Source organism: Portunus trituberculatus, chromosome 8 (genome assembly GCF_017591435.1).
Source record: "Portunus trituberculatus isolate SZX2019 chromosome 8, ASM1759143v1, whole genome shotgun sequence".
Taxonomy (NCBI): Eukaryota; Metazoa; Arthropoda; class Malacostraca; order Decapoda; family Portunidae; genus Portunus; species Portunus trituberculatus.
Window position 1 is genome coordinate 7,069,351 of NC_059262.1, and position 23,029 is coordinate 7,092,379.

Below are 23,029 nucleotides of genomic sequence, written 5' to 3' on the forward strand. Positions count from 1 at the left end.
CTCCTTCATCTTTACTTCTTCCTTCAATTATCTTCATCGTATAATTCACCTACTTCATAATTCTTTCCTTCACTGTTTCCTTCATCTCCTCCTTCATCCTTTCCTTCATCTCCTCCTTCACCATCTCCTTTGCCGCCTCCTTCACCTCCTTCACCATCGCCTTCACCTCTTTCGCCCTCTCCTTCACCTCCTCACCTCCTCCTTTACCTTGCAATTCACTTTTTTTCACCATTCTTTCTTTTACCTCCTCCTTCACCATCTCCTTCACCGCCTCCTTCAACGCCTCCTTCACTTTTTTTCATCTTCACCATCGCCTTCACCTCTTTCACCCTCTCCTTCACCTCCTCACATCCTCCTTTACCTTCAAATTCACTTTCTTCACCATTCTATTTTTTACCTCCTCCTTCACCATCTCCTTCACCGCCTCCGTCACCTCCCACAGGCTGAAGGACGGCCAGCCCCTCACCCTGGACGGCAAGCACTATAAGCAGGTGGAGGGCGAGGACGGCTCCGTGTGCCTACAGATTGATGAGGCTGTAGAAGGCGATGCTGGGGAGTTCACCTGTGTTGCTAAGAATCCTGAAGGCGACACTACCTCCTCCGCCAGGCTGTCCGTGCTTGGTAAGTGTCTGTGTGTGTGTGTGTGTGTGTGTGTGTGTGTGTGTGTGTGTGTGTGTGTGTGTGTGTGTGGGAAAGGATATAGTGAAGGAATTAAAGAAGGAGATGATGGAGAAGTGAAGATGGTGAAGGAGGTGGTGAAGGAGGTGGTGAAGAAAATAGTGGAGGAAATGGGGAAGGAAAAAGTGAAGGAGATGGTGAAGGAGATGGTGAAGAAAATGGTGAAGGAGAAGGTGAAGGAGGCGATGAAGGAGGAGGTGACACAAGTTTTCAAAGTATGACTGTGTGTGTGTGTGTGTGTGTGTGTGTGTGTGTGTGTGTGTGTGTGTGTGTGTGTGTGTGTGTGTGTGTGTGTGTGTGTGTGTGTGTGTGTGTGTGTGTATCCTATATCCTATCTATACCGGACCTTAGGATTCACGAGGGAGGATGGCCAGCCGGACGGTCCTGCCAAGTTTACTGAGGGGCTGAAGGACATTGGCGCGGACGAGGGTGACATTCTGCGCCTGCCTGTTTGCATGAAGGGCGGTCCTGTGCCCAAGATGAAGTGGTACAAGGACGGCAAGGAGATCAAACTCGGGGATCGCGTTTTCTTCACCTACGACGGCGATAGGGTGAGTTTTAAGGGAACTTTTCTTTTTTTATTTTCTATTTTTCTTATTTATTTTTTTATTATTATTTTCATGGGGGGGACAAATTGGTATAAATCAAGGTCAGTGATCGCGTTTTCTTTACCTATGACGGCGAAGGGTGAGTTTTTAAGAGGGACTTTTTTATTTCTTATTAATTTTTTCTTTTTTTTTTTTTTTTTTAGATTATTTTCAAGGGTACAAATTGGTTTAAATCAAGTTCAGGGATCGCGTTTTCTTTACCTACGCCGAAGATAGAGAGGATTTCTAATGGGAGACTTTTTTATTTCTTCTCAATCGGTTTTTTCATTTTTGTTTTATTTGCATTTTCTTTGTGCATAATGGTGATTGAATGAGATTAAAAGGTTATATTAAGTTTTTTTATTTATTTTTGCTTTTTTTTAACGCTTTTTATCATTTTCATTTCAATTTTCTTTATCTATGATGGAGAAAGATAAAAATTAAATGGTTTTATTGAATGTATCTTATTTATTTTTTCTATTTTTACATTTTTTATCATTTTATTTGCATTTTTCTTTGCTTATAATAAGAAAATATAAAGTTTCAAAGATTATATTAAGCTTTTATTTTATTTCTGCTTTTCCTTAACGCTTTTCTATCACTTATTTCCATTTTCTTTATTTATTATAGAAAATATAAAGTTTCAAAGATTATATTAAGTTTTTATTCTATTTCTGCTTTTCCTTTACGTTTTGTTTTTTTTTTTATCAAGACTCTCCAAAATTTCTTCCTTTACCTTTTCTTAATCCCATTTTCTTTGTGTCCTTTACAGAAACAGGTAAACAAATCATTGGTGATAAGACAAACATCGATAACCCTTGCCCCGTTTTCTTTGGTGATGTCTTTCCGTTTTCTTTTTGCTTCCTTTCTTATGTTTTCTTTCGCATTTTGTTGTTTTAAGATTGAGTTGCATGTTTTTTTTTTTTGTGTGTGTGTGTGTTTTGTTTTCTTTATTTATTTTTTTTTTTTTTGTTATTATTTATTTTATTTTTTCTTGTTTGTTTTTCTTTCTTTTTTTAGTTGTTTTCGTTTTGTTTCATTTTTTTTATTGTTTTTTCTGCTGTTTGGTTTTCCTTTAGTGTTTTCCTCAGTTATCACATCTTCTTTTCTATTTCTCTTTTTTTCTTCATCTTCTTTTCCTGTTCCTTTTTCTTCCTTTTTCTTCTTTTTCTCTTCTCTTTCTTCTTTTTTTTCTTTATCTTTGTCTTCTTCAATATTTTCTTCTTCTCCTCCTTTTTCTTCTTTTCTTTTTCTTCTTTTCTTTTCTTCTCATTTTTCTTTTTCTTTATCTTCTTCTTCTTCTTCTTCTTCTTCTTCTTCTTCTTCTTCTTCTTCTTCTTCTTCCTCTTCCTCTTTATCGAACTTTTATAATGAGACAAATTTTGTTGCTTATAAAAGTTTGAGTGTTTTCTGTTTTCTCTTCTCTCAATTTTTTTTTTTTTTTCCTTATCAAACTTTCAAAATGGGACAAAATTTAGAAGCACGGGTACTCATGTGTGTAATTTCCTTCATTTGCTTCCTTGTTACTACCTATCAAAAGTATTATACATTTCCTATTTCTGTAGTTTTTTTTTTTACTTTTTTCCTTGTATTTATTATCATTGCTATTTTTTCATGTTTGTTTTGTTGTTCTTAGATTTATTTATTTTTTCTTTTTTTTAACGAGTCTTCACTTCATTAAACATAAGCTGTGACTAACCTTACCAAATTTTACCTAGTCCAACCTAACCTCATCTCAAACACATGTTCATAGATTAGGTTAGAATATGAACATGAACTTCTGTTTCTCTACCACCCTCTCTAAAAATCAGTTTAACCCCTTTCAGTACCATGACGCGTTTCCATCTTCAATGTGGTTACTATTTGGTGATTTTATACAGCTTCAGAAACTCATGTGGGGGATTAAAATAGTGAAGACTGTGACCATTAATCTTCTGACCTCCACAAACCTTTACTAATGTCACTAAAATGGTTTAATCACACACAAAACTCAATGACAAAACTGTGTCCTAGTACTGAAGAGATTAATCTATTAGGGAACTGGCATTCAAGTGGGCCTTCCTTTCCTTTATATTTTCGTTAACCCTTCGCCAGCTTTCCTCATGCATAAAAAAAGTAATCTGCAGTTTGTCTCAATATACTAAACCTAACGTGTCTCTCCCACCACAGGCGTTCCTGGAGATCAAGCCAGCCAAGGACACAGACTCAGGCATGTACAAGTGTGTGATTGAGAACGAACACGGCAAGGCGGAGACAGAATGTGAGGTCTCTGTTAGGAAGTGCTTCGAGCCGCCTTCATTCACCTCCACCTTCTGCAACCAGTACAAGGTGAGGAGGAGGAGGAGGAGGAGGAGGAGGAGGAGGAGGAGGAGGAGGAGGAGGAGGAGGAGGAGGAGAAGCAGGAGAACGAGAACGTGGAAGAGTAGGAGGAGGAGGAGGAGGAGGAGGAGGAGGAGGAGGAGGAGGAGGAGGAGGAGGAGGAGGAGGAGGAGCACACGTGTATACAAAGGAATATTAACTCAGGCACAGGAAAGATGATAATAATAATAATAATAATAATAATAATAATAATAATAATAATAATAATAATGATAATGATAATAATAATAATAATGAAAATGAGGAAAGACAAACTGTTAATGCAAGATAATGAGAGAGAAAGAGAGAGAGAGAGAGAGAGAGAGAGAGAGGGGAGGTGAGGGGAAAGATAAGGGCAGAGTTCAAGGTCACAGAAGATGATTAACAATTAGAGGGGAGAAAGAGAGAGGGGAAAATGTGAGAGGGAAAAATGTGAAAGGGAAAAGATAAGAGTAAATGACAGAGAGAGAGAGAGAGAGAGAGAGAGAGAGAGAGAGAGAGAGAGAGAGAGAGAGAGGGAGGGAGGGAGGGAGAAAGGAAGTGAAGACGCAAGCTGTGGAGAGAGAGAGAGAGAGAGAGAGAGAGAGAGAGAGAGAGAGAGAGAGAGAGAGAGAGAATGAAAGACTTGAGTGTTCTGATTGACGTAAGATAAGTCACGTAGTCTTTAAGAGAGAAACAATAACAAGCAGAAAAAAAAGCAAAAACAGGAAAAAGTAAAAAAAAAAAAAAAAAAAAAAAAAAAAAGTTTAAAAATACATGACAATTAGAGAGAGAGAGAGAGAGAGAGAGAGAGAGAGAGAGAGAGAGAGAGAGAGAGAGAGAGAGAGAGTTATTGTACTGTAAGAAGATGCAGGAAGTAAAATATCAGAGTGAGAGAGAGAGAGAGAGAGAGAGAGAGAGAAAGTTGGCAAGGTTCTCCGGTTCATTCCTAGGCTGATATTCGACTCATCTTTGTAAATAACGAACATCTCTCTCTCTCTCTCTCTCTCTCTCTCTCTCTCTCTCTCTCTCTCTCGTGGTCTAGTCAGCTAAACCTTCTCTCGTTTCTCTCAATCATAAGCTACTAACTTATTTCTACGAAGTTATTACTGTTTCTTTAGTAAATTTCATATGGATCTGGCGATGAAATAGCAAGATTTTATGGCTCTGGTGAAAGATTACCAAGATGTTATGGCTGTGGTGAAAGATTAGCGAGATTTCTGGTTAATTAAAAGGAGAAACTGTCTTGAAAGTAAGGTTAGTTGTCTGTGGCCTTGGAAAACCGTAGTAAGAGAACGGAGCGCTTGAAGATACGAGCTTTAAGACGAGAGACAAGGAAATAGAGACAATGAAAACAAAAACGACAAAAACTTTACCTTAAACTCAGCAACGAACAAGCGCAGGGAGACACCGCCACGCCACACGCCAGAGAGATTCATGGAGAGATCCCTGCGCGCCTTCTGACACCCAACCCACTGCCTCACCAGACAGGGCAGGGCGTGGGTGTGGGGGGTCATACTGGCTACAGACTCCACGCTCCTCCCAGGCTGTGACGCCGCGGCCAGTGTGTGTCGCTGGTGTGTTTGTAGAGTGATCCTGTAAAGAAAGATGGATTTAGAGGGTTTTGAGTGATTATTTGAATATAGGCCTATAGTTTTGTTTATATTATATGGTGAAATCTCTCTCTCTCTCTCTCTCTCTCTCTCTCTCTCTCTCTCTCACACGCAATTATATAAAGAAAAACGATTAAAATTTCCCCGTCTCTCGCCCTCTCAGCTGCCAGGCCACGATGTCAAGATGGGGGTGAAGTATGACGGCCTGCCCTTGCCCGAGGTGACGTGGTACCATGACGCGGAGAAGATCGTGTCAGACGGCGACAGGATACGCATCAGGAAGGACGGAGAGGGTCAGACGCTGCTCATTAAGGACTGCACCTACAGCGACTCCGGCGTGTACCGCGTGGTGGCCAAGAACAAGGAAGGTTCCGTTGAGTATAAGGCGGAGCTCTTCGTGTCTGATGATGTGTGAGTGTTTTGAGGGTTTTTTGAGGGTTTTTTGAAGGTTTTTCTGAGGATTTTTTCAGGATTTTTGCTTTTTTTATGATATTCTTAGTTTTTTTTGAGAATTTTTGAAGATTTTGTTTTTTTTTAGGCTTTTTATGTTTTTGAGGAATTTTTAAGGTTCTTAGAGTTTTTTTTGAGGATTTTTCGGAGATTTTTGAGGATTTTTAAAGGATTTTGTTATTTTAGGATTTTTAAAGTTTTTTTGAGGGTTTTCTTTTTTAGGGATTGGTTTTCTATTATGTCGCTTTCTATATGTCGTTTTCTAGCTTTCTTTTCCTTTTGGGGTTTATTTTCTATTACGTCGTTTTCTATAACTTCATTTTCTATCACTTTTCTTTTTGGGGTCTGTTTTCTATCATATCGTTTTCTATCATCCTTTTTCTTTTAGGGGCTTCATTTTCTATTATGTTTTCTGTTGGGGGGTTCCCTTTTCTCTCGTCTCTTTCTCCTATGTTCTCTTTCCCTAGCGTTCTTTCTCTTAAGATCACCAGAACCTAAAAAAACAACCTTAAAAACCAATATAAACCTAAAACACCCTTAAAACACCCTTAAAACACAGCTAAACCCTTAAAAACACCCTTAAAGAGAATAAAACCCCTTACTGGAACTCACACGCTAATCTCGATCCTTTCACCGCCTTCTGCAGGGATCCCAAGAAGCGCCCAGAGGCTCCAGTGTTCCTCAAGGTGATAGGAGACCAGGAGGTGTTCGAGGGTTCCAAGGCACTGTTCAAGGCAATAGTGATGGGCCGCCCAGAGCCAGAGTTCCGCTGGTACAAGGACGGACATCCAGTCGTCTCCGCGTGAGTAGGACGGGAGCGCGAGGGAACACAAAGGAGGAGCGATTGGGTGGGATGGGGGAATGAAGGTAGCATCAGATTTCTTGTCCCAGGGTTCTTTGGAGGAGGAGGAGGAGGAGGAGGAGGAGGAGGAGGAGGAGGAGGAGGAGGAGGAGGAGGAGGAGGAGGAGGAGGAGGAGGAGGAGGAGGAGGAGGAGGAGGAGGAGGAGGAGATTATGTAAAATTATGTTACAAAGAGTAGATTAAGTGATAATATGAGGACATTTAAGAGGAGGAGGAGGAGGAGGAGGAGGGTATACACATTGTAGTAAGGTAAAGAAGAGGTGGTATATGATGAGATGATTAATGAAGGAGGAGGAGGAGGAGGAGGAGGAGGAGGAGGAGGACACAAACAAGTTATAATTTTACTTTTCTCCTTAAATCTCTTTTCATCCCCCCTCTTCCCTTTCTCTTCCTCCTCCTCCTCCTCCTCCTCCTCTTTTCCTCCTCCTCCACGATTACATCTCCCTTCACGTCCCTTCCTATCTTTATTCCTTATCTATACCCTCTCTCTTCCTCCTTCTCTTCCTCCTTTTCTTCCATCCCTGTCATCATTCCCATATAATCTCCATTCACCATCTAATCTCCTCCACCGCCTACTGCAGGAATCGCTTCAACGTGGAGAAGGACGCTGAGGGGCTAATTCGCCTGTCCATCCGCTTCGTGAGCCCTGAGGATGCCGGCGTGTACCAGCTGAAGGCCTGGAATGACTACGGAGAAGCGGCATGCACGGGAAAAGCTCATCTGCGAGAGTAAGTTTCTAGACGTGTGTGAAAACTGTGCTCTCCCTGACACTGTTTTATGAGGCCACATAGATAACTAGCAGGTTTAATCCCTTCAGTACTGGGACACATTTTTTACCTTGAGTTTTGTGTACGATTAGACCATTAGGAAGGATCTATGAAGGGTAAAAATCAATGGTCTACACTATTTTAATCCCTTCAGTACTGCGACACATTTTTTCCTCGAGATTTGTGTACGATTAGACCATTTTATTGACACTGGGAAGGGTCTATAGAGGTCAAAAATTCATGGCCACAGTCTTCACTATTCTAATCCCTTCAGTACTGGGACACATTTTTTACCTTAAGATTTGTGTACGATTAGAGCATTTTATTGACACTGAGAAGGATCTATGGATGTCAGAAAATTAATGGTCAGATCTTCACGATTTTCATCCCCACATGAGTGTCTGAAGCTGTGTAAAATCACCAAATAGTAACCAGAATGAATATGGAAACTCATCATGCTACTGAAGGGGTTAAAATTCTACTCTTTCACCCAATTTTTAAACAAGCAGGTTTCCCATATTTTTTTTCACGTATGTAATAATAATATATTGAATTTCTTTAGCTAGAATCGTAAAAATAACAGCTTTAGCAATCCAGATATGCATAAAAGCTAACCTAACCACACCAACACTGCCTCACACACGCATCTCGCCCCTCCAGCCCTGACAAGCCGAATGAAGCGACCAGTGGGGGATGAATACCAAGGCTTCGACAAGATCCGCCGTTCAGGTGTACCAATGCCGCTGCCTGACCGTCCCATGATCAGCGCTTTGTCTGACCGTCGCGCCACGATCAGCTGGATGCCTCACCTGACCGCCCCGCCCACCCAGCCCGTCACATACCTCCTGGAAATGGCTGAGTATCCTGAAGGTGATTGGACGACAGTTAGGACAGGTAAGTTTATAAGGAAACGGGTGTGTACTAAGTGTGTAAGTGTGTGTGAGTGTGACAAGGTGTGATTCACGTTAATTTGACACCCTCTAATGCAGGTGTTAATCAGTATTCTCAATCATTCTTCCCTTTCTCTGGTACACTCTGGAATTCCCTGCCTGTGTTTGTATTTCCAATTTCCTGTGACTTGCCTTCATTTAAGAGGGTTTCAAGACATTAATCCCTTTATTGTGGCTAACTCTTTAGAACCTGCAAGGGGACTGACAACTAAGTGGGCCCGTTTCTGTTGCTTCTTGTTACCCTTTGCCAGCTTTCCACTCTTACATAAAAAGGAAGACAAGTGTATAAGTGTGTATGCATTTTTTCTTTATACAAGATGGGAACCTGATCAAGAGAAATAAAAATAAAAATAAAAAAAGGAGGCCCACTTGATCGCCAGTTCCCTTAAAGATTGATAGAGTTAGCCTGGGAAAATGCCTTGAAATTTCCCTGTATGAGCGTGACAAAAGGTGATTCACGTTAATTTGGCACATATTCCGCAGGTATTCGAGGATGCAGCGCTGACGTCTCCACTCTGCTGCCCAAGAGTGACTACAGGTTCAGAGTGAGGGTGGCCAACAAGCATGGTGTGTCCGAACCCTCGCCTTACGTGCAGACTTACAGGTGTGTGTGTGTGTGTGTGTGTGTGTGTGTGTGTGTGTGTGTGTGTGTGTGTGTGTGTGTGTGTGTGTGTGTGTGTTTCGTTTTGTTTAGTTATCTATATTTTCTTTTCATACGTTCTCAATCTCTATATCTTTCGTTTCTCTCTCTCTCTCTCTCTCTCTCTCTCTCTCTCTCTCTCTCTCTCTCTCTCTCTCTCTCTCTCTCTCTGACACTCACACAAAAAACTACATCCGTGTACTGATTTCTCCACACACACACACACACACACACACACACACACACACACACACACACACACACACACACACACACACACACACACGAATCAATAATTTTACATAAACCTCTTTCCTTCTGCTTCTCTTCCTCCTTCGCCTCCTTCATATAGACGATGAATGAAGCGTGAAGGAGAGTGAAGGAGGAGTGAAGGAGGAGAGGGTGCGTCAATGCTACTATCCTCCTCCTCCTCTTCCTCCTCCTCCTCCTCCTCCTCCTTCAGATTCAATTATCACTCTCCTTTATCATTTCTCCTTATTTCTTCTTTCATTTACAATATTTCGTCATTTTTTTTTTCATCTGTTCTTTTCCTTCACTTCCTCCTTCGCACATTAATAGTCCTCATTTTTCACTCCATCTTTCACCGCCTCCTCCTTCCTCTCCTCCTTCAGACACAAGCTGGAACTACCTCCTGTGAGTTTCGAGCCCTGGATGGACCCGAACTACGATTACAAGGGTGAAGGTCCATTTGTCCCCGAAGGCTTCAGGATCTCCAGGGACGCTAGGGGCAACTACTATGCCGCGCCTCGCTTCCTCCGCCTCGACCATGACACTCAGTACGGCATGAGAGGCTTCAACGCTTCTATCAAGTGGTATGCGTACGGTTACCCACTTCCCAAACTGCAGTTCTTCAAAAATGACTTCCCTCTCGATGTTGGCAAGAAGGGAAGCCGATACACCTATTCGCATGAAGCTACTGGCGCCATCTGTCTCTTTATTGATAGGTAAGTGTGGGGACAGGTGTGTGTGTTTATAAGTGTACGGTTACCTGCTTCCCAAACTGCAGGTCTTAAATAATTGCTTCCCTCTTGATGTTGGTAAGAAAGGTAGCCGATATATCTATTCGCATGAAGCTACTGGCGCTATCTGTCTCTAGTGATAGGTGAGTGTTGGGACAAGGCCTGTATTTTGAATCGCTGCCTTTATTTTTACCTGTTTATCATTAAAGTTAAGAATATTGTTCACTTAATCCCCATAAATCTGCGGTAAGACTAGTTTGTTGATCATAGCATGCTTCACAACATCCCCGGAACATAATAAGCTTCAACATCACTGGTCTCTCCCATTACATCCATCCTCTGTGATCTCATTCATGAAAGTTAAGTAAGTCTCTCTTTTTCGCTGTTTACAATGATCAATTTCTATGTGTTCCTTTTATTAAGCATTACGTAACACTACACAACCACAACCACAACTCACCAAACATTCACCAAATCAACACACAATTGCTTGCATTCACAATCGCTCTGCTCTTTCACCAAGACTATTTTCCAAGGCCACAGAGATGATTAGCGGGGTTTTTAAGAGTGTTTCACCAGTTAATAATGCAGAAATCTTCCTTCCTCCCATCCTTCCTCCTCCTCCTCCTAATCTTCCTTCCTTCCTTCCTCCTCCTCCTCCTCTCCCTGCAGAATGACCGACGCCGACATAGGATCCTACGAGTGCGTGGTGAGGAACGAATACGGTCAGTCGCGGCAAAGGATTAAGCTCGACCGCAGCGAGTATCCTAGAGTCCTGCAGCCCCTTGAGGAACTCCACCTCCGCGCCAACAACTCCGGCAAGATCATGTGCAGGATCTCTGGCTATCCTGGCTGTGAGGTTAAGTGGTACAGGGACTGGGAGCCGCTGCCTGCATCCTTCAAGTTCAGGGTAAGGATTTCTTGAAGGATTCCTAGGATTTTTAAGGTTTTGTTGCGTTTCTTTGCATTTGTAGGATTTTTTTTAAAGATTTCTAGTATTTCTTGAAGGATTTGTAGGATTTCTTGAAGCATTTGTAGGATTTTAACGATTTGTAGGATTTCTTGAAGGATGTGTACTATTTTTTGAAGGATTTGTAGGATTTCTTGAAGGATTACTGGGATTTTTTAAGGTTTTGTTGGGTTTCCTTGCATTTGTAGGATTTCTTGAAGGATTTGTACTATTTCTTGAATGATCTGCAGGATTTCTTGAAGGATTCGTAAGATTTTTTTTAGAATTTAAGATTTCTTGAAGGATTCGTAGGATTTCCTTTATTTTTCAAGTCATGTAGGATATTCTTTTTCATTAACGATTTGAAGGATGTTTTTTTCCATTTTTTTTCCTTTTTAAGTTAAGAATAATAGAATAGGATACTTTGCTATCATTATCCTTTATTACCACGCCCTCACGACGCCTTGACCACGCCCATCACGCCCTTCCTACGTGCTACACGCCTTTTCCATACCCCACACGCCCTGACACGCCCTGCCACGCCCTTCAGACACGCCCTTCTGACACCCTTCAAGACATTTATCCTAGACTTTTGACAACCTCTAGTGAACCTGTAAGGGAACTGGCAATCAAGTGGGCCTGTTTTTTAACCTTTTAATGCCCTTGGCCAGCTTAAAAAAAAACCTTGTCTCTTCCCACTATCACCTCCACCTCCACGCCCTCTCTGAACGCCTCCTAACCCACGCCTCCCACGCCCCACAGCCTTCCTTCCTGGAGCCTGACTGGTACGTGCTAAACATCAACGGCGCCTCAGTGAAGGATGCCGGCCTCTACTCCGTCGCCGCTGTCAACGTCGCCGGCAGTGTCCACTCTTCGGTGAGTGAGTGAGTGAGTGAGTGAGTGAGAGTGGTAACGCTTTGCTCTCTAACCACGACTATTTTCAAAGGCCATTCACACTCACTCCACACACTCCACAATATAAAAAAAACCTTGCTAATCTCTCAACAGAACCACAAAAACACCATTAAAATATTCCATCACTCAAGAAAAAAAAAAAAACACACTCCACTCACTCCACACTCACTCCACACTCCACAATATAAAAACCTTGCTAATTTTTCAACAGAACCATAAAACACCATTAAAACACACAAACACTCCAGAAAACACTCAAAAAACATAAAAACACCATTAAAACACACAACCACTCAAGAAAACAAAAAAAACACACTCCACTCACTCCACACACTCCACAATATAAAAACCTTGCTAATCTCTCACTAGAACCATAAAAACACCATTAAAACACACAAACACTCAAGAAAACACTAAAAAAACTCACACTCCACTCACTCCACACTCACTCCACTCCATCCACAGTGCATGGTTCACGTGGAGGAGGACGACATTGGATTTTACTGGAGCGGTCCCAGCCTCGGTCGCCAGGTCACCATTAACAGCCGCCGCGGGCCCCTTGAAGACCACTACGACATTGGTGATGAGCTGGGCCGCGGTACTCAAGGCGTCTCCTATCACTGTGTTGAGCACCATACAGGTAACTCAAGACTGGTGCTTCAATTGGTGCTTCCTTGGTGTTTCCTTAATGCTTTCTTGGTGATTTGTTATGTTTTCTTTATTTTTCTTCTTTTTTCTATCTTATCTTAATTTCTGTACTCCTATTTTTTTCTGGTTTTCTCTTTTCTTTTTTGATTTTTGGTTTATTGGATTTCTTCACCTTTTTCTTTCTATTTTTCCTTTCGTTTCGTGTTTTTTTTCGTTTTTTTTTTCGTCTAATTTTCTTCGTTTCTTGATTTTTTTCTTCATTTTCTTTATTTTTCGTGTGTTTTCTTCCGTTTCTTGCTTTTTTCCCGTTGTTTTTATCAGTTTTCTTTATTTTTTGTCCAGTATATATAAAAATCACACTATGATACAAAAATTAACTCTCTCTCTCTCTCTCTCTCTCTCTCTCTCTCTCTCTCTCTCTCTCTCTCTCTCTCTCTCTCTCTCTACAATACAAAAACTAACTCCCTCTCTCTCTGTCTCTCTCTCACTCCTTCCTGCTTCACTCTCCCCAGGTCGTAACTTCTGCGCCAAGAGTATGTGGGGTAAGGACAACTTCAAGGCGTGGATGAGGAACGAGTTTGAGATGATAAACCAGATCAGCAGCTGTAAACACATCGTCCGCCTCTATGACGCTTATGAGAGTGTCAACAATATGGTCCTCGTCACCGAACTGTATCCTTTCACTTCGCCCACCAACACTATTTTCATTTATACCATGTGGGCTTTTCACGGGAAATTATGAGCTAAAGGGGATACTTTTTGGGCTACCTTCTATCTCAAAGCCCACCCGCTAGGAAATCTTTGCCCCGAGTGAGGAAGCCCAACTTACACTCGGATCGTGGACAGGATTTGAACCCGTGCGCTTGGAGAACCCTCGGACCCCACTGCACCATGGCGGCTCCCAACTTCACACCACTAAGACCTGAACTCATGACAATAAAACACTTACCACCACCACCACCACAACAACAATAACAACACGAGCGGCACATATATTGATTAACTGATTATATTTATTTGGCCATTTTGCTACATTCATATACTATAGTCTACATAGGAAATGACTTAACGCAAGCTCCAATACGCCGAAGCTTCAGTAGGGCCTGTAAACCAGTAGTGTGGCGGACACAAGGGATGCATTATGGCAGAGTTGGAAATTAATATTTTACAACATACAAGAAAAAAATAAATAAATACACATGTACAATGAAAAAATAAGTGAATAAAATAAATAATAATAAATAATAATAACAATAATAATAATAAAGCCAGGCCACATCTCACAACCACAATGGCGGAAATATGCCACAATAACGCCCGAGGAAGTGTGGTGGTATACGCTGCGACACAAAATATATTACGAAAATTAAGTTACAAATGACTGTTGGTAGTAGTTCCTGTAAGGGCAAAGCTTTTTTTTAACCAATTCCACTCATCCTCCTCATCTCTTGCTTCACTCACTTTCCTCATTAAGAATATATTGGTCCCCAGCGTGTGACGGGGTAAACAACATCACTTTTCACAACGCTACCGTATATTACTTTTTCTATGAGTTTCCCGTAACCCAGCAGAATGACGGAAGAAAATCAAATATCGCAGCGTTGTGAGTTGCTGGCTTGTTTACCACATCAAGAGCTCTCGACCAAATTAGCCTTTATTAGAGAAAATCAGTGGAGAGAGAAAGAGAGAGAGAGAGAGAGAGAGAGAGAGAGAGAGAGAGAGAGAGAGAGAGACAGAGACAGAGAGAGAGAGAGAGAGAGAGAGAGAGAGAGAGAGAGAGAGGTAAAGAAATCCCAGCCAGGTGTTCGCTTCCTTAACAATGAATACAGGTGTGGCGGCGGTGACCTGCTCGGCGCCCTCACCACACGCACGTACATCACTGAGTATGAGGTGTGTTGGTACGTGCGCCAGCTGCTCCTCGCGGTGGACCACATGCACGACCGCTGCATGGCTCACCTCGGCATCAACGTAAGTCATTATTGCTATTTTTTTCTTTTTTCTTTTTTTTTCATTAATTAACGTACGTCATTTCAGCTTTTTTTTTTTATTTCTTGGTATATATTGTGTTTTTTTTTTATTAGTTTGTGGATCTTGGCTTACCATACGTCATTTTAGCTATTTGTTTTTTTTTTTTTCAGTTTTTTTGCATACATTTTTTTAATTCTTTTTTCTTCATTAATTTGTGTACCTTGGCATCAACATACGTCATTCTTGCTATTTTTTCTATTCCTTTCTTTTATTTTTATTATTATTTTTCGTCGTTTATTTGTTATTTTTTCTTGATTTATTTATTTTAGTCTTTTTTATTTTTCCTTCAATAATTTACGTAGATTTTGCTCTTTTTATTTTTCTTCACTAATTTACCTACTTTTTGCTCTATCTTCGTAGTTTTCATCATCAGTTCACGGTTTACTGACTCTGGTTGTGGTATTAAGATGTTACCGGTATCAATATTAAGTACAGCTGATAAAGTAACTCTCTCTCTCTCTCTCTCTCTCTCTCTCTCTCTCTCTCTCTCTCAGGTGGGTGATATTCTCCTGGTTCGTCCTAATGGCATGGAGATCAAACTGGCTGACTTGTCTCTCGCTCGCCACATCAGAATCAACAATGTTTATCCACTCGACTACGGTAAGCCTCACCCCCCTCTCTCTCTCTCTCTCTCTCTCTCTCTCTCTCTCTCTCTCTCTCTCTCTCTCTCCTTCTTCCTCTTACTCTCCTTCTTCCTCTTCCTCTCCTTCTCTCTCTTCCTCTCCCTCTTCCTCTCTTTCTCCTTCTCCTCTTTCTCCCTCTCCTTATACCTCTTCTTTTTGGCTTAATCTCTCGAATCTGCTAGGGGACTGGCGACTAAGTGGGCCTTATTTGATTCGTTTTAAGTTGCCCTTGGCCAGTTTTCTCCTCTTCCATAGAACAGATAAACAATGAAAGCATGTTGAAGGGAAAATGGTAAAAATATATGACAATAAACACTAACTTAAATATTGCATTAAGCACACACCCACACCCACACCACACCACACCACACCACACCACACCACACCACACCCACACCCACACACACACCCACACCACACAACTTCTGACACGTGATACAAAACACACCTATAACAAGCAGCCAGACACCCGCACAGTAACACCTGGCCACAAGTTAATCAGCGGCTCTACACAGGCATGCCGGAGTTCGTGGCCCCTGAGATCGCCAACGGGGAGGATGTGACCTACGCAGCTGATATGTGGGCCATTGGTGTAGTCACTTACATCCTACTGACCGGCACTTCTCCCTTCAGGTAAGTGTCTAGCTGGTCATTAATCTATTTGTGTATCTATTAATTTATTTATTTATTTAAAGCGCTGGGAAATACAAAAATATATTAGTTTATTTAACCCATTCAGTAGCATGATGCATTTTTTTTATTAATTCTGCCTAATATTTCATTTTTATACAGCTTCAGAAACTTATGTGGGAGATTAAAATAGTGAAGATTCTGGCCAATAATTTTCTGACCTCCATAGACCGTTTCTAATGTAATAAAACTGTCTAATCTTACCCAAAACTCAAGGGAAAAATGCGTATTAGTACTGAAAGTGTTAGGAATGTTATAGTGAGAGCTGTATCTTGTCATTTATTTGCTTATTTTCAAGGTCGACGAACAAAAATAATCAACAATTTAATTAACGTCTTCAGTGCTATAACGTGTTTCTTTATTCATTCTGGTTACTATTTGGTGATTTTACGCAGCTTCAGAAACTGACGTGGGGGTTAAACTAGTGGAGACTGTGGTCATTAATCTTGTGACCTCCATAGACCCTTCCTAATGCCAATAAAATGGTCTAATCCCAGTACTGAAGGATTTAGGGAAGTATTGTAGAGTGACAGGTGTGTATTGTGTTTAATCTAATTTTGTGCTCTCTCTCTCTCTCTCTCTCTCTCTCTCTCTCTCTCTCTCTCTCTCCAGGGGTGAAAACGACCGAGAGACGCTGACGAAGGTGAAGAAGGGCGAGGTGAACTTCGACATGGAAGCGTTCTCTCACATTTCCGACGAGGCGAAGGACTTTATTATCAGATGCCTCGACTACAAGGTGAGGAGAACAGCGCTAGTGGTGGTGGTGGTGGTGGTGGTGGTGGTGGTGGTGGTGGTAATAGTAGGAGTCATAGTGGTAATGCTCGTCTATCTCTCTATCTCTTCTCTTCGCTCATCTTAATATATTATCACCTTTCTATTATATTAGGTAGGGGTGGTGATGATGATGATGGTGGTGGTGGTGGTGGTGGTGGTGGTGGTGGTTGTGGTGGTGGTGGTGAAAGCTATATAGGTAATGCTTGTCTATCTCTATCTCTTCCTTCACTTTATACCACCTTACTATTGTCACATTGGTGGTAATAAATATAGACTATGCTGGTAATACTTCACTATAACTCCCTCGTCTCCTTCTCCACTTCCCTTCATCTTCCTTATCGCCTTCTCCATCCAGGTGGACACACGTATGGAAGCGAAGAGCGCCCTGCGACACCCGTGGCTGGACCTGGCATCTAACCTTCCCCGCGACCCCTACCGCATCAACACGGACAGACTGCGGACGTACTACTCTCGTTTCAGGTAAGTGGTCTATACATAAGCCTGACACCTCTCTGCGCCGCTCCTCTGCTACTCTTCATTGACTCTAATTGACGTGACACGGGTTTCCAACTGTGTTTTTACGTTGGTAGCGGCACACGAGTGGTATTTTCTGCATCATTAACAGGAAAATACTCTTATGGGGACACGTAAGCAGATTTAGTAGTAATTGATGTTCACTTGCTAGGTTTTAGATGACAGAGAGGAAAGGAAAGGTACGGAATAAATTAAAATACGAGAAAAAAAATGGAAAGGTCAGGTGAGGTCAGGTGAGGTGAGGTGAGGTGAAAAGGAAAAACAGGTAAAGTGGTTCAGATGTGGTGTAATAGTAATGTGTTTGATGTGAGTGAGATGTGTGGTGTAGAAAGCCGGTGATATGATTTAGAAATGCCAGAGGGTGTTTGTTAGTGGGAGTGTCACGTATATGGGCCTATTAGCTTTATGCAGCTTCACTTACTGGCTTCCTGTGTTAAGGTTTGGCTACATGGCTGTTCTTCTACACGGTGTTCTTATTTTCTAGTTTCATCAATATTTCCCACGCTAGCCATATTTTTCTCACGCCTATCACAAAAAAATAAACAAATCAGTGTACTTTTTCCCACCATTCATCAATTTTTCCCACGCCCATCTCAACGAAAACATAATTAACCGTACTTTTCCCACACTAGATACTTTTTTCCCACGTCCATCTCAACAAAAACATAATTAACTACTTTTCCCACATTAACTAATTTTTCCCACGCCCATCTCAACAAAAAAAAAATAAAAAACTACTATTCCCACATTAGCCACTTTTTTTCCCACGCCCACCTCAACAAAAAAATTACAGTACGTTATCCAAGCCTCCATCAACCTTTCCCACGCCCATCTAAACCCGGCCCATCCACGACACAATTCTATTCCCTGTACTTTCCTCCCAGGCCCCGAACACAAGCCCAGCACATCCAAACCTAACCAGACCGTGTACAATTGCAGAGACTGGTATGCCAACGCCTCCTGCAAGCGTTGGTTCCGCCGCCGCACCCTCGCCTCCTGCTTCACGCACCCCAGCAAGATGGTGTATCCTCCCGGGGAACTGTACACGCCCCCAGAGTCCCCAGAGAGAGAAATTATCCCCTCCAAGCCCCCAGAGGAGTACCACATCCCAGAGAGGGACTATTCCTACGAGCTGGATGTCTTCAAGAACGACAGCAAGTTAGTGAAGGAGTGAAAAAAGTGAAGGAATGAGTGACTGAAGGAGTGAAGGAGTGAAGGAGTGAAGGAGTAAAGAAGTGAAGGAGTGAAGGAGTGGAGGAGTGAATGAGTAACTGAAGGAGCGAAGGATAGCAAGTAGGAGAGAGGGAGTAAGAGAAAAGGCAGGGAAGGATGTGGAGTGCAGGAGTAAAGGATGTGGAATGAAGAGAGAGAGAGAGAGAGAGAGAGAGAGAGAGAGAGAGAGAGAGAGAGAGAGAGAGAGAGAGAGAGAGAGAGAGAGAGAGAGAGAGAATAGGTGATTAAGGAAACAAAACAGCAGGAAGGAGGAGAGAGTGTTAATGACGGTAATAATAGCTGGATAAAAGAGAAGGAAGAGGAAGATGAGGAGGAGGAGGAGGAGGAGGAGGAGGAGGAGGAGGATAAAGGAAGAGGACACTTTACCAAAAGGAGAGGAAAAAAAATAAGAGGATTAGAAGTAAGTGGAGAACACAAGACGAAAGGAGAGGGAAGGAGAAAAAGGAATGAAATGGGAAGAGGAGATAACGAGAGAGAGAGAGAGAGAGAGAGAGAGAGAGAGAGAGAGAGAGAGAGAGAGAGAGAGAGAGAGAGAGAGAGAGAGAGAGAGAGAGAGAGAGAGAGAGAGAGAGAGAGAGAAATAAACACCAGATAAAAATTAAAATAGAAAAAAAACGTTACTTCTCCTCCTTTTCCTCCTCTTCCTCCTCCTCCTCCTCCTCCTCCTCCTCCTCCTCCTACTACTCTACTCCTTCTCTTCCTACTACTACTACTACTACCACTACTCTTCCTTCTCCTTCTCCTCCTCCTCCTCCTCCTCCTCCTCCTCCTCCTACTACTACTACTACTACTACTACTACTACTACTACTACTATTACTACTACTACTACTACTACTACTCTCCCTACAGCTACCAGATGGGCCCAGACACCTATCTCCTGCAGCTTAAGGATGTAGAGTTCCCTTGTCGTTTGAGATCCTACATGAAGGTGGCCGAGGACAGATCCCCATCCTTCGCTATGAACCTCAGGAAGAACGACTACGACTATTCGGTAAGTGGTCGTGAGAGAATCGTGAGAGGATCGTGGGAGAGTCGTGGGAGGGTCGTGGAAGAATCGTAGTGGTTGTGTGAGGATCGTGGTGATAAATTGGTGTTTTTTTTTTTTTTTTTTTTTTTGGTTTCGTTCAAGTTTCGTGGTTTTGTTTTATTTTTCGTTCTTGTTCTCTCTCTCTCTCTCTCTCTCTCTCTCTCTCTCTCTCTCTCTCTCTCTCTCTCTCTCTCTCTCTTTCTTCTTACATTATTTTCTCTCTTCATCTTTATTTTACATTTTCTTTTCTCTTACATTCCTAAAAAATACAAAAAATGTTGAATTTTATAATTATTTTAAAGTTTGTCTTGGTTTTTATTTCATTTCAATTTTTTTTTCTTTAATTTTCTCTTTTTATTTCTTATTTTTTAGGGGAAATGAAAAAAAATGGGAAAATAAAAAAATTCCCTCAGATTTCTTTTCTCAAGGTTTCCGTTTTCTATTGACTTAATTTCTTTTTTATATCTATTTTTTTATTTTTCCAAGCAGCTGCCTCCCATTTTCTACGAGGCCTGATCCGTTTTCTATGACACGTACGGAAGCCACCTCCCGTTTTCTTCACGCACGAAAACGAAGAAAAAACGGACGAAACGAAATAGATAAACACGAAATAAAACGAATAAATAAACGAAAACAATGAAAAAAGAAAACGTATCACTGTAATCCCATTTTCTTTCAATCGGTTTTAAAGGAAGACTATTTTATTTAGGGATTTTTAAGTTTTATTTGTGCAGTTCCCTTCCCACGTGCCCGCGCGCCCCCACACCCCCAGCCACGCCCAGACAAAGTAGGCAACCCCGCGCTGTAGTAAGTAACCTCAAACCCGTTTTCTATGTGTTGTTTCCGTTTTCTTTTCACTTTTTGCTTGGCATTTTCAACTAAAGCTTTGGTAAATTGAATAATGCAACTGACATTCTCTCTCTCTCTCTCTCTCTCTCTCTCTCTCTCTCTCTCTCTCTCTCTCTCTCTCTCGGTAATTTTTGGTATCAGGAATGCAATAATATTTAACGTGTTTATCTTTCTCCTCCTCCTCCTCCTCCTCCTCCTCCTCCTCCTCCTCCTCCTCCTCCTCCTCCTCCTCCTCCTCCTCCTCCTCCTCCCTTCCTACTCCTCTTCCTCCAACTTCTCTGTATTCCTTTGTATTCCTTTGTATTCCTCCTCCTCTTCCTCCTCCTCCTCCTCTTCCTCCTCCTCCTCCTCCTCCTCCTCCTCCTCCTCCTCTTCCTCTTCCTCTTCCTCTTCCTCTTCCTCTTCCTCTTCCTCTTCCTCTTCCTCTTCCTCTTCCTCTTCCTCTTCCTCTTCCTCCTCCTCCTCCTCCTCCTCCTCCTCCTCCTCCTCCTCCTCCTCCTCCTCCTCCTCCTCCTCCTCCTCCTCGTTTCTCGGTTCCTGGTTTTCTATAAGTCTTCAGGCCTATTCCGTTTTCTTTGAGTAACTTTTTTTCTTCGTTTTCATCTTGTTTTCTTTATTTGGTGTTTTTTCGCATTGAATTTTGGAATATTCTCTTTTTATTTCGTTCAGTTTCAAAATTATTAATGCGATTCTGATTTTTTTTTTCTTCTTTTTGTTATTTATTGCATGCTGTTTTTTTTCCTCCTCCTCCTCCTCCTTCTCCTCCTCCTCCTTTTCCTCCTCCTCCTCCTCGTCCTCTTCTTCTTCCTTCTCCTCGTCGTCTTCTTCGTCTTCCTTCTCCTCTACATGTTCCTCTTCCTCTTGCTCTTCCTCCTCCTCCTCTTTCTCTTTCTCCTCTTCCTCCTTCTCTTTCCCTTCTTCCTTTTTTTCTCCTTTTCTTTACCCTTCTCCTCTCCTCCTCCTCCTCCTCCTCCTCCTCCTCCTCCTCCTCCTCCTCCTCCTCCTCCCCTTTCTGGTTATTATGAATGCATTATTATTATCTTATGTTGCATCTAATTTAATTATCTCCATTATTATTATTTTTATCTATTTTTCCTCTAATTATAAGTTTATCTATTTATTTCATTATTAATTCTCTTTTTTACTTGATATTTTTTCCTCTTTCGTTTATTTTTTTCCTATTTTTTTTATTTATTTTATTTATTTTTCTTATGCATGTTTTTTTTTCATTTTTCTTAAGAGTGACACGCTGTCCAATACACTTCCCGCTTTCTTTTTTTCCCGTTTTCTTTTTTTTTTCCTTTTCTCTGTATATATATATATTTTTTTCTATTAAGTCTTTTTTATTATTTTAAGTTGCATTTTTTTGGGAGAATATGCCTGCTCTCTCTCTCTCTCTCTCTCTCTCTCTCTCTCTCTCTCTCTCTCTCTCTCTCAGGTAGATAACACACCTGGTTTACCTTTCTCATCAACACTGTGCATGTTTAAAGGCCTAACTATTTTATTTTGTCCTTACGTCTAACCCTCTCCCTCCCTCTCCCTCTCTCTCTCTCTCTCTCTCTCTCTCTCTCTCTCTCTCTCTCTCTTCTTCTTCTTATTCGCATTTTTCTCGTAATTATCTTCATATCTCTTCCCTCTCTTCGTTTTTTTTACTCTTCTTTCTTTTCCTCATTTTCTCTTCTCCTTTCTCTTCTTTCTCTCTTCTCTTCCTCCTATTTCAATTTGTCTTTCAATTCACCCCATTTATTCATTTATCATCTGTTTCCTTCCTTCATTATTCATTTCCATCATTCCTCATCCACAATCAACCTTCTCTATTAATTCCTACCTTACCTCTCTCTCTCTCTCTCTCTCTCTCTCTCTCTATCTCTCTCCTACAAGACACCAGACGCAAAAGACTTGAGTTCCTCCCTTGAAATTCGGACTATGAGAAAGAAAACGGGGTGATCTGACTGCTTTTTAAATACCTGCCTCTTTCCTCTCTAATTCTGACAACATACCTGTCCTTTTCATCACACACACACACGCACACACACACACACACATATACACATACGTACATGCGCAGTTTCTCTCCCACCTCTCCCTCTCTCCTCATACCTACGTGCATTAATGGGTCAGGTCAGTTATTAATAGGTAACAAGCAGGTAACGTTAATTAGTCTCACCTGGAAATAATTTAAAGTTGATACCGACTTAAATTTATTGACTTCATTCCCCATCCTTTGTGAATTTAAAGGTAAGACTTCTACTTTCCCTCCACTTCCCTCCACTTCCCTCCACCTTCCCTCCACTGCTGGGTAAGGTCAGATAACCCCAAAGCTTTGTGAATTTAAAGGTAAGACTCTCACTTTCCCTCCACTTCCCTCCACTTCCCTCCATCTTCCTCCACTCTTCCCTCCACGGCTGGGTATGGTCAGGTACCCCCCTCCATTTCCCTCCCTGTTGATTAAAGCTATTTCACACCTGTCCTTCCTCCATCCCTCAATACACACACACACACACACACACACACACACACAATTATACTTACTAGTCTCTCTCTCTCTCATTTCTCCCTTTCCGTGACCTATCTTTCCCTCCTCGCTTATTGCCTCTCCCTATCTCTCTCTCCTTCACCCACAATCCCTCACTAATCCCCTCTCTTCTACTTCCCCTTCTACTTCTTCCTCATCCTCTACTTGTCCTCAATCTTACACTCATCCTCCCCTCATCCTTCCCCTCTCTAAAACCTACATGTTCCCCTCTCCAATGTGCGTCTGTGTACCTGAGGCCACACACACACACGCACATAGATACTCACAACCAAATGCACGCAATTCTACAGGAGGACACCACAACCACCACCACCACCACCCGCCGTACACCCCGCACCCCAGATCCCCGCTCCGCCCC

General features: G+C 41.9%; 1 protein-coding gene across 1 annotated transcript in view; it reads left to right on the forward strand.

Annotated features, from left to right (window-relative positions):
- Window positions 1-23,029, forward strand: part of LOC123500093 (obscurin-like) — a 191,166-nt gene that overhangs the window by 148,888 nt on the left and 19,249 nt on the right. The window contains 21 exon segments of the mRNA XM_045248747.1: window positions 443-621; window positions 1,030-1,229; window positions 3,435-3,593; window positions 5,379-5,626; window positions 6,312-6,467; window positions 7,109-7,238; window positions 7,240-7,255; window positions 7,955-8,188; window positions 8,728-8,848; window positions 9,517-9,849; window positions 10,537-10,774; window positions 11,576-11,689; window positions 12,194-12,368; window positions 12,889-13,048; window positions 14,206-14,344; window positions 14,899-15,004; window positions 15,543-15,660; window positions 16,330-16,453; window positions 16,847-16,971; window positions 17,965-18,183; window positions 19,109-19,250. Of these exon segments, the coding sequence (XP_045104682.1) occupies window positions 443-621; window positions 1,030-1,229; window positions 3,435-3,593; window positions 5,379-5,626; window positions 6,312-6,467; window positions 7,109-7,238; window positions 7,240-7,255; window positions 7,955-8,188; window positions 8,728-8,848; window positions 9,517-9,849; window positions 10,537-10,774; window positions 11,576-11,689; window positions 12,194-12,368; window positions 12,889-13,048; window positions 14,206-14,344; window positions 14,899-15,004; window positions 15,543-15,660; window positions 16,330-16,453; window positions 16,847-16,971; window positions 17,965-18,183; window positions 19,109-19,250 (3,436 nt within the window).